Source organism: Artibeus jamaicensis, unplaced genomic scaffold (assembly GCF_021234435.1).
Source record: "Artibeus jamaicensis isolate MK-2021 breed Jamaican fruit bat unplaced genomic scaffold, CSHL_Jam_final scaffold_833, whole genome shotgun sequence".
Lineage (NCBI taxonomy): Eukaryota > Metazoa > Chordata > Mammalia > Chiroptera > Phyllostomidae > Artibeus > Artibeus jamaicensis.
In genome coordinates this window covers 10,172,123-10,184,125 of record NW_026522056.1, presented here as the reverse complement: position 1 = coordinate 10,184,125, position 12,003 = coordinate 10,172,123, and the positions used below count along the sequence as shown (strand labels likewise).

The 12,003-nt window shown below is 42.4% G+C and overlaps 1 protein-coding gene across 7 annotated transcripts in view; it reads left to right on the top strand.

The window, feature by feature from the left end:
* UNC5D (unc-5 netrin receptor D) overlaps positions 1-12,003 on the top strand; it is a 482,399-nt gene that overhangs the window by 461,043 nt on the left and 9,353 nt on the right. For 6 of the 7 annotated variants that reach the window (XM_053660062.1, XM_053660063.1, XM_053660060.1 and 3 more), the window contains one exon: positions 3,178-3,356. In XM_053660062.1, coding sequence (XP_053516037.1) covers positions 3,178-3,356 — 179 coding nt within the window. Of the gene's footprint in view, positions 1-3,177; positions 3,357-3,734; positions 3,787-12,003 lie in introns of those variants that run through there. The other variant, XM_053660061.1, reaches the window with a different exon arrangement.

Below are 12,003 nucleotides of genomic sequence, written 5' to 3'. Positions count from 1 at the left end.
GATGATTTGTCTGTTACAAAACAGAATACTTAGAATTTCTCATTGATTTACAACTCCCAAGCTAACCAGGTAGCAGCTGCTTATCTCAGATGTGCAGAGCATGAAAACCTACTGTTCCTCTGAATATTTAAACAATCAGAAAATGTGATGTATCTACAGGATTCTTATTACTTGGCCCAGATGTCTTTTAGAATGCATCATAAATGTTACATAAAGTGTCATCTTTATGCATGGAAAATATTTAAATTTGGAAACTATAAAGGAAATGGGGGTTCACTGAGTGAAGGGCACTAAATAGAAACGCTTATTTTTAGTTAATCTCATAATATTTCATTCACCTTCAAATTGTATTCAATTATTTCTGAAGGCTTTTATTTATCAAGGTGGTATTTTTTCCACCACCAGTAAAGATAGAGCTTGGTGGACTAGGTCAATTCGTAGATGCCATGGGGGCTTCCAGCAGCCAGGTCTCTCTCTCCGGCAGTCTTTTGGCGTGAATACTTCCAATGTCTCCAGCTTTGCTGGCAAGCCACCTTTTCAGCTTTTCCTGTGTTAACACGTCTGGTGCCATTTTATCATAACTACCATGTTTTCCTGCATAGAATCCCTTTGATTCCTCTATTCCTAGTTTCTATCATCCTTTCTTAGGACATTATTCTGCCTTAAGTCAGGAAATATTTAAGAAAACTGGTCCTGCTTGATTTGCATTTTATTAAAAGCTAGAAGGAATTTTACAAACTATGATTTTTAAAAAGTGGTATATCTTGTAACCTATTGTACACAGTAGGAAGCCAGAATTGGCTTATTTTATAGCCATATAACGTATCAGAAAGGAATTCTCTATTCTGCCCAAAATAATGACTTATCCACTCAATTTTTATTCAATCAATAGCTACCCATCCTTCAAGGCCAACTCCAATGCCTTTTCTGTGAAGTCTGTCCTACTCTTAATTCTTGAAGCATAATGCCAATTATCACTCAGAGAGCATTTTTTCTTAACCACCCTGCTCTGTGGATTTCCTGGTACTTGTCTTGAAGCAGGATGATACAGTGAAATGAATCCTTGTGTAGGTATTAGGATATCAGATTCTGTTTTTTGCTATGTCACAAACCACCCGGTGACTTTAACCAAATTTCCTAACTTCTTGGGAGTCTATGGAAAAATGCTATAAGATTGAACAGGAAGTTGAGGCTGACAGAGGTCATGCAGCACCCACGGTCACTGAACTAGAAGAACACATTCATAACTCTAACCCATGCTTTTATTACCCCACGCTGACTTCAAGTTCTTGGAAGACTTTTGATGGGCATTGTTGTATAGTATTCCAGGGAATGGGACTGAAAGCAGTGAGTACAATCTGTTTAATGTGGTAGCATGTGCTTTGATTTTCCAAAAAAAAGATAAAATATGCAGCATTTTCCAAATGGATTTGACCATGGCACTGCTCTTTCTTAGAGCATACAGTGAGATACCCTTTTGGAAATGCTGGGTTAAGGCATTGTTTCCCAAACACCGCCCTCAAAATGCAACTGTGTTAAATGATTACAAAAAGACAAAACACATTGTCAGGCATTAATAAGATCCCTGCATGAACCAGTTTTCTCAATGACATTTTCAAGGAAGTAAGATTCATCAGCTCTGAAGGTTTATAACTGTGTGAGCCTGGGCACCAGCCAAAAAAGGGCCACCATGGCTTGGTGCCCTGGGTAAGGAGATGTGTAATGATTTGAAGAGTAAGGGGAGGATCCCAAGGCAGTTTGAGAAAGGCATGTGCTGACTTGAAGGGCAGCCAAGATGGCAAGTTCCTCACCCAAAGGACATCTTGGGGTTTACAGTCCTAAGTAGACTCAACCCAATCTCAAATTTGACGTTTTCATTTCCCTGTGTATCAGCTCTCTTTTGCTGTATCACAAATGTACCACAAATTTAACAGCATGAAACAACTCCCATTTACGGCCTCACATTTTGTTCTGGATTGAAGCTTAGGCTGTCTCACAGGCTGTGGCAAGGCACACGTTTCCAGCTGGAGCTCAGAGCCCTTTTCCAAGCATATTCTACTCAGGTTGTGGCAAAGGCTCAGTCTCTTGCAGAGATAGGCTGGACGTTCCCATGTCCTTGCTGACCATTGGGTAGGGTCACAGCTCCCAGGAAACACCCTCAGGTCCAGCCGCATTTCCGCCCCACCCCTCCCACAGTTCACAGCACGGCTGGCTGTTTGCTTCCAGGTCAGCAGGAGAGACCTCCAGATAAGAGCCTCCTCTTCTCTCTTTTAAGGGCCACCTAGAAAAGTCAGGCCCACCCAGAAAAATCTCCTGATCAATTGACTTTTTAAAGACCTCAATTACAACACATCTGCAGACTCCCCTTTGTCTTGTAACCTATCATAACCAGGGGAGTGAGCGAAGTCCTTTTCAGGCCTTAACAGTGTTAGTCCGCATACGCTTGTCAGCATCCACTCCAATGTGACCAGTTTTCCTGTGATTCCTCGTTGGATAGATGACCCAATTGCTATGATGTACTGGAGTAACAAATCCGAGTTGGACAACTCTAAATCCGCAGCAGGGAGGGCGGACAGCAGGCAGAGCCTCCCAAATAAACTACTTTGGCCCATTTTACCAAAGTAGTTTACTTCTAAAATGAGGCCAAAGTTTTTTACTATACAATCACATAACTTTAGGACTGGGGAAAGTATAAACTCTAAGATGATCAACGTACAATCCACCCCCCTCGGCAGCTTCTCTGACACGTGGCTGGCTTCCCAGCCATCAGCCCATCCACCTTCAGTCAGCGCTGCCAGAGAGCCATTCCTTACGCTGAACTGAAATCTGTTCTCTGGTAGTTTCATCCTATTGATTCTAGATCTGTCCCTGAAAACAAACAAAAAAGGCTAGTTCTGCTCTTACCTGATATATCTTCAGCTATAGGAAGCTGATCATTGTGACTTCCTTGAGTGCAAGACGCTGTTATAAATCTCCAGCACGAAATTTACTAGGCTACTGAGAAGTTATCTAATATTATAGAAGGAAGAGGAACATGTCAATACATTTTCTAGAGTTCGTAACAATAGGCAAGCATGTGGTCCATGTGTGTTAACACAGATTTTCTTCAGAAAAAGAAACTGTTGAGCAGTAATGCCTCTGCCTGGATTCAGTCCTGCTCTCCTTGTTTTGTTTCAGAGTGAAAGAGAAACCATCACTTTCTTTGCACAAGAGGACAGCACTTTCCCTGCTCAGACCGGCCCCAGAGCCTTCAAAATCCCCTATTCCATCAGACAGCGGATTTGTGCAACGTTTGATACCCCCAACGCCAAAGGCAAGGACTGGCAGATGTTAGCACAGAAAAACAGCATCAACAGGTAAGTGCGGCAACTTCTGAACGAGGATTTTCCTCGAAGAGCTTTCACAGATGACGTGGGTTGGGGTGTCCCTGTGCCTTTCAGACTCTGCTGTCTTTCATCCCTCGGCCATATTTCATGAGAGGTCCAACTAAAGAAGTAGGAACAGAGCAAGAATGCAATACTGTGTGTGGCATTTCCTGCCACCCCACTCTGCCTTTGGAGGGGGACATCACAAAAAGGGCAACTTTAGTCCTGTTCCCATCCCCAGGTTTGCTAACTGGGCCACACAAATGCGAGGCTCGGACTAGGTCACCTTAGTGCTTGTGAGGGATTCCAAGGTGAGACTATGAGACGGAGAAGCGAACAAGCAAGTTTCTCAAACCCCCTCCCTCCCAGCAGGTAACTTGAAGCATCGTTTACACTTGATGGGGAGACAAGCTCAGCCTGCAGAAGTGGGTACCTCAATATGACCAAGGAAGTTGACAGAGGGCATTCAACGAGCAAAAGTGTGCCTAGGTGCTGTGAATGAATCTGGCGCTTAAACTGACACCACTCATTACTGCGTTAACATTGTAGCTGAGCTTAGAATAGAGCGGAGAGATTCATAAGGGGCTTTATGACATCAGATGGGAAGAAGCGGGGCAATGCTCTCTGGAGCGGCAGTGCTGGGCAGGCAGGCGCACTCGAGGGACACCTAGCAGGGGGAAGGCGCTGACAAACAGTACCTCCCCTCTCCCTATCCCACCTCTCAGGCCCCAGAATGAACAGACAAGAGACCAGGTTTTGCCAGAACCAACTTATTTCCCTTTTCTTTGGTACTACTTTTTTTATTCTTTTGAGGCAAAGCATTGCTTCCTTACTGTTTGGCTTGCTCTGTCATTTCCGTTTTTTTGTTCTTTCTTTTTACCCAACTCTTTTGTCTCCGAAAGGGAGGGTGGATGTCTGAGAAAGAACAGAGCGTTGGGATCCAGAATCCAAGAGGGAAGGGCCCAACTGGAAAGCAGTCAGGTTCACAGAGGGGAATCAAGGGAGGAGGCATTGCCGCAAGAGAAATCGGAATTCACAGAGCTAGCGGGCCCAAAAAGAATAGACACTTGAAAAGACTTATATCGAAAATGTAAGAATGCAAAAGTGAATGTGTGTACAGGAATAAAAGTAATAATTTGACTATTTCCGAGCAACTCTGAAAAAGAATGAGCTGTCTCATTTATAACATGAGCACCGTGACTGGAGCAAGTTCACTTTCTGAACAGCGTGAGAACGAGAATGAAAAACTGACCCAGAAAACAGCCCTGGCCGGTGTGGCTCTGTGGATTGAGTGCTGGCCTATGAATCAAAAGGTGGCCAGTTCAATTCCCAGTCAGGGCACATGCCTGGGTTGTGGGCCAGGTCCCCAGTGGGGGGCATGCAAGAGGCAACCACACATTGAAATCTTTCTCCTTCCCTTCCCCTCTCTAAAAAAATTTAAAAACTAACCCAGAAAACAATTTGTTTTAAAATGGCACATTGGGCAGGGACTCGAAAGATCTGCAAGGCCCTCCTGATTCTAACAACTGATGTCAGTTATTCCTATTGCTTTTGTACAAATGCAATTCCCAGAAGTCGTACTACATTCACTTTCTAATCCGTTCTGGCTGGAAGAGTCTACGGTTTTTAATTCATCATGGATAAGAAAGTAACTGCCCAAGCTCCCCACACGCCCACGGGTGCTGGCGGTGCTTCACTGGGTACATGAGCCTGGTCTCACCTTACTCTCCCTTTGGAGCACACACAAGAGAGCTGCAGTTTGTGCTTCCAAAGGCATCGGCTCCTGACCTTGCACAGTGAGGAAAGTGCATCTCAAACTGGGAGACAAGGTCCACATCCTTTTGCCTCTGGGCTCTACTGAGCAGTAAATGGCTACACAGGAGCAGCCCGCCCCTTCCAGTGTCCAGGGTCATGAAACGTTAGCCCTTGGTGTGTCTGCCTGCTTGCTTTTCTCTTTCCCCAAGACGCCTTCTCCAGGAAAGCCTGAATTTCCTTGGCATAAGAAATTCAAACAACCTACTCTTTGGAAAGTTTCTAACATGATCCCCAGAAAAATGTTGATTTTCAATAAATGCTAGATACTTCCTTTGAAGTGTTCACAATTAATAACAAATTGGAATAGCATAAATACATGTCACCTGCTTCTATTGTTAAATCTCATTTAGTTAACACAGTCAACATCTGTGAATGGCATTTCCTGTCCTCCTCTGTGTCCTTGAACTTAACTCTTTCACAGTAGTCTAATTAAGAATGATGTAAACTAGGGGTTGGCAAACCTTCTGTTAAAAACCACTGTCAATTGTTTAGACCATACAGGATCTGTTGCGACTACTCAGAGCTATTCAGCTCTGCTCTGTAGTGTGAGTCAGCCAGAGCAAATAGGCATGAACGTGTGTCAATAAACTGTATTATGAAAACAGGCAAGGACCCATATCTGACCTATAGTACATAGTTTGCTGACTCCTCATTTAAATGAGTCTGCCCTTACTTAGTAAAAACTTCAGGATCTTATTGCTTCATAGTAACACTGGGAGCCAGGTCTTTTCCATCCCACTCTGTACCCAAGCCTCCTCTTCTCCCTGGGAAGAAAGGTATGGGACAGAGATGAAGGGGATTTTCAGAGGTGATTTGTCACAACTTTCTACTGTGTAATCCCAAATCACTGGTATTGCTCTCTTATGGTTATAAATGATGTAGTACAGAACTGATCATCAATGTGCGTAAAAACACAGAAATCTAACATTGCCAATATGCCCATATACTTGGGTAAGAAAGCTTTCTGTACATTGAGATTTCATCAATTCTGGGCTCACAAGAGAAAGATGATCCCAAATCACATAGGCAGTCTTTCTATTAAAAGAATTCACTGACCTTAATTTTGCAACAGCACATTCACCTACCTCTTCCCCTTCTTTCAATTTCCAAGTGTTAAATAGCTAGTGAAGCAACAGCCCTCCAAGGAGGAGTCTGCAAAGGAAGTGAAGGGAAACATTTGTTTTTATTTTGTGGCCAGTGCAATTGTTCTCTTGCCCTCCTCTTTGCAAATGCAAATGTCACTGATGATAATCTGCCTTTTTGCCAAACAAGTTTCTACCAAGATTTGAATAGGAGGTTAAAGGCATAGAATGTGAAGTTAAAGGCTTAGCAAGCTATGAGAATGTGGGAGATGTCAGTGGCCTGTGCTATAAAGAAGCAACACAGGTGGCCTTGCAACCTGCCTGGCATGTGGATCGTCCTAAGTAAGTGCCACAGCCTAGCAAAGAATGTCACAGAAAGCAGTGGTGGCTATAGATTCTGTGAGCAAACTATTACTCAGGGCCCCCACCTGCTCCATATCCAAGCTGATACTGTGCATTTACTCTATGAATTCCGACACAGTACTCTCTGTCTCAATGTTCTGGGCTACACATGATGGGTAGGGGGATAGGGCTGAGAAATGAAGTATTGATTGCGCAGGAGTCATGCTGGGCAGCAGCGCTGAGAACTAAACAAATTAAATAATATTGGACACTAGCTGCTTCAGCTGGAAGTGCTCTCCTGTCTCTCAAATTCCCTAGCACTTTGTATCTTTATGATACTTTTTAAATTATAGTTAAACATATATTACAGGCAAATTAATAATTTTTTTCTTAAATGAATGACAAACTTTTTCATTGCATAGTGTACTTGACCTTAAAAACTTGCCTCATACTAATCCAATAGATAAAATAAGCATCAAAGGATCTTGAAAGTTGGCTTCAAAAGAAAGCAGGTTTACATTGTGGAGAATTCCTGTCTTTCTTTTGGGTCTTAGATAGTACCTGAGGTACTATTCTCTTTCTAAGGTCTCATGATTTCCACATTCCAAAAACCCTTGTAAAAACATAGGCAGCTTGACCAAGTTGCTATGGGAACAGGTGATGGATAAAGGGCATGAGATATGGGAGGACGAATAGAGGAGAAGCAGCCGAAATGGAAGAGAGAATTACAAATTGGAAAATAGCAGATACACTGCATCTTATTAATCCTTTTTTCAATAATAGTATATGCTTATTTGAAATTTTACAAGCACTTCCAGAGAAATACATTTCTTATTGGCCAACTGGTTAAAAATAGTTCAGATGTATTTTAGATGTTACTGTTCATGAGTGATGATGAAGAATTTATGAGTAAAATACTTCACACCTCATGGCTGAGCAGCAGTACTACAATAACTTGTTTTTTTCACCAAATCTTTTTAATAGGACCTCTAGTGAGAAACAGGGTCTTCTCACCTTAAGGTCCTACCCTTTCATTTCCTCTGTCCACCCTCTTAATTGGATGTACGGGAACAGTGAAGTGGCCAGAGGGCATGGAGAGAGGACAAAGGAAGGTCACCAGGGAGCTTATTAATCTATGTCTGAATAGTTGTTGAGAATTCATTACAACTGGAGCAGTCCCGGCTCCAGCTTTCTCATGGGGTGAGGAAGGAGGAGGAGCAACCAGAGAGAAGAGGATGAGAAAATGCATACGGAATACCTGCTTCATAGGAAGGCCGCTGTGGGTGGTCACACCAGTGACCACTGGGACGGTCTCTTTGTCCTGTGTTTGGGGATTTACCATGATTACGCCAAACTAAGCTTTCTCGGTTCTGCAACCTAGAGGCTAGAAATACACTCTAATGTTTACATATGAAAATGGTGGGAGGCTGCCATTTCTAAAAAACAATGTCCATGACTCTCTTAAGGAGAATGAATATATGGGGTACAACACTACATAGGTCTTTGGAGGCAAAACAGGATGCAGCTCACATCAGATTTCCAGGTTCCTGCCCAGTGGACTTACGCAGGGTCTGAAATTTAAAGAGGCCTTGCAGTGAAGCCTAACACAGCACAGTGGTGAGCGATTGGGCTTCAGTCCACCCAAGTCAATGAGTCATGCAACTCCCCACTAATATGAAGCTAAAAACAGTCCTGGGACAAGTTTAACTATGAACACACTGTACATGGCTTGTAAGTGGAAGGTGTCCATCCTTAAGGCAATACGGAAGAGTAGCTTTTTATGTTCCTCTAGGAGAACCAAAGTCATCCTCCCGCTGCAAACCCCAAATGGGGGGTGAAGGGTGTCAAGGGACTTTGCATACCTTCTAGGCAAGGGGTGAATTTGCCCTGATCTTTGAAGAAACAAGCTTTCCTCCTCGAAGCTATTACAGTTTTCGGGAAAGGTGGACATGCTCAGTCCCTTCCGTGGTCTAAATAATCCCCATCCACAGGCTGTCTCAAGCAGGACTGGAAAGTGCTGACAGCGTTGGGGTGCCTGAATATGACATTTTCAGAATTTGAGAAAGTGACATCATAGGAAGGATTATACCCAATTCATTAGAATATCCTTTAAGTAATTAACTATTTCTTCTCAATTGTGAGCTTTCAGTCAGACACATGGTATTTTGCAAAAGAAGAAGTGTAAGTACTTCACCCTCCCCTCACTCAGCCTCAGCACAGCAGTCTCTCCTCTGGGAACAAATGGTAGTCATTCTGCATCACCCTCAAGATGCTTGAACATGTCTCAAGGTTACTGAAGTGGAAAATGAATAGAAGTGTGACCTATTTTTCCGTGACATACCCCAATTCGAAGAAGAGATTTGATTTGGTAGTTCTCAATGCCCTCCATTTCCAATATGAGAAGTTAACATGGACTCACCCTGCTGGGGAGGACACTGGAGAACTGAAAACAGGGCCTACCATTGGCTGTATTCTCATCGGACAACTCACCAGCGGTCCGGAGAGCTCTGGGGCTTTCACGACGTTTCCCAAAGGAGGAGGAATCCTTGCCATTTATTCCCTTCCAGGAGCAGGACAGTTGAATCGGCAAAAGGAAGAACTAGGAGGGGAATTCTGTTGCCAAACTGATTGGCCTAAAAAAATTAAGGCAGCACTCTCGGGGCAAAACAGAATGGAGCTTGGCATGATTTCACTGCCTGTATCTTTCATTCTGGGTTCGCCACACCAATGTTCTTTCATTTCAAGGCACGAGGGTTCAACAGGCACAGGCTACACTATGGTGCACACTTTGTGCTTATTCTGGAAAAATGGAACACTGACTCGCTTTATCCTGGAAGCTGCTTTGCTGTTTGGTTCAGTCAGGCTCAGTGAGCCTGAAGTTTGTAAAGGAAAGCTAGGCGGGCCAAATGCTCGTGATGTGTCCAATTACTACTGTGTGGAATAAACGGTGGTGTTTTTCTCTTCTATTTGCATTTAAAGAACCGTATGGAGGGTTGGTTTTGGTCATATCAGAGGCTTACATTAAATGAAACCACTAGGACGATGGCAGGAATATTATTTTCTTTCATTATGACTATATTTCAACTTCCTGTTTGGTACTGTGCCGTAGGATTATGGACTATTCTTATAGTGAAGTTTCCCAGTTTATAATAGGCAGCTAAACTTAGTTTTCACTTTTTATACTGCCAGCCTACTCAGAAGGAAGGCGTGTTTTAAGTCTCCTTTTTAATGTCAAAAAAGTTGTCTTACTATGCATGACAACAGTTTGTAGGATATAAACAAACCTGCTGCCCTCCTGTTAGAGGTGCAAGTGCAGCCTTCTACTTGGCAGTGTCAGGTATGAGCCCAAACTCTGAATGAAATTATGGCATGTACCTGGTTTGCGTGCGGCATCTTGGATGCTAAGGATGCAATGCAGCACCTCTGGCCCGGTGCCTGCTCTATTTTAGTGGAAAAATCATTCTCAGTCAGAAGAAAAAGCTCACAGCTTGTCAATAGGTATATTGGCCCCCTGGTAATATGGTTCTGAGTCACTAAAATAAGAGCTTTGTTATCTGGAATTCAGGCAAAAACCCAGCTATAAGTGCAATGTGCCCTTGATAGCTCGTCAGTGTATTTCCCCAAAGGCTAAGATAGAGCTGCAGACCTGCGCCTTCCTCCATTACTGCTATCTAATCTCTGCTCACTGATTGAGGGTTTAGCCGTTACTATTCCCTAAGACACCTGCATCTGAATCCAGCTTTCAGGTGTAAAGAAAGAGTGGTATCTCTACGTTCACACCAAATGGGCTCCTAGACACTTTTCCTTTTCATAAAATTAGCCTTGTGTTACAATAATATATAAAGACCTTATCTACTATTTATCATGATTCTTTCAAGCCTCCCCTCTTTGTACCCAAAGAAAAAAACAGAAGGCACAGTAACCAGTTTCAAAAATTCCCAAATCTAACCTAATTTTCACCACTGGTTTAACAAGGTCATTAGTTTGAAGATGTATTTTGAAACCCGAGATTCTATATAAAAACTCGGTTTCTGAGCCCCCCCCCCAACACACACGCATGCACACACCATTATAAATTGGCCTGTGTCTAGTTAGCAAAATTGCTAAGGTAAAGATTTATGATCCCAGTTCTGCCTGGGTTTTCACACAAAGCATGGGGTTTAGCTGGGGATCAAGGGTGGGAGAGAGCAAAGTCTCAAACAGATAAAATCATGGTAATAAAAGGAACCCCCCAGGAGCTCAGGTGAATAGAAAGTATGCAGGCTAACAAACAATATTAAACTTAATAAACCATCTCTATGCAATGAACTTAGGTGGATGAATCTATAAAGCTGTCTTAGCATGGGTTTTTTACAGCTTATCTGTACTCTTTCAGTGATAGTTCCAAAGAAAAAGATAAAAGTCACTGAGGAATGAATTTCACCAAAGACATAGAATGATTCTAAAGTAAATTCCTAAAATTTACAGAGTACATAATCTCACTTAGATAGCATACTGCATCTTTATGCCACCAAAAAAAAAACACACCTTATTTTTCAAAATTACTTCAGTCGATCAGAATTTGAAAAGGCTATAACAAAAGATTTCCCCAAAGTTCAGCATAGAAAACAGAACAATTTGAAGCATCTAAGATGAAAACAAACATTCATTTCTTTAAACATGTTTTAAAAAGAAAAAGAAATGAGTTGCATTTAAAGGCATTCACCTGAATTTCAGGACTACTGTTTTTGCTAAATGTTATTTCATTTCAAAAAAAATCATCAAAGATACTCAGGAAATCTCCTCAAATCAAATATTGCTATGAATTCTCTTTTCTAGTATTAACCAAATTCCCTGAGTTATTTGTACGTTCACTGGATGGTGTCCAAGTGCACCAGCATGTTTGTGAAGCGGAAGGGATCACACAGATTGGGATCAGAATAATTTGAAAAGAGTGGCATGAAGATAGCCAAATATATGGTATACAAATTTTCAAAAAATTTCATAATGCATTTGCACATATGCATGCAGTAACATAATTCAGCTGTCTGAGGAATAGCCTATTGCATTAGGGTTTTAGGGTTTTTTATATATTAATTATTCTGTCGTAGACTGGTACATGTAGTTTCATAGGATGTCTCTTTATCACAAAGCTAATGGAGTCATTTTTAGTAAGGCTGATATGCTCCTGTATGTTTTTGCTGAAGTGAAGTGGAATTTGAGATGTGTGTGTTGGGCTGAGCCAGCGCCCTGATGTAAATTCAGAGAATGGGTCAGAAACACACTTAGGGAGCACGTTTCACTTGCTCCAATATGTGCAGGGACCTGTGCCGGGTGAGTGTTGTATTTCTGCCCTTATTGACTGTTTCGCTTCCTTTAGCCCTGGTGCCTTCTCTGCAAATCGGGATGTTTGTGGGACA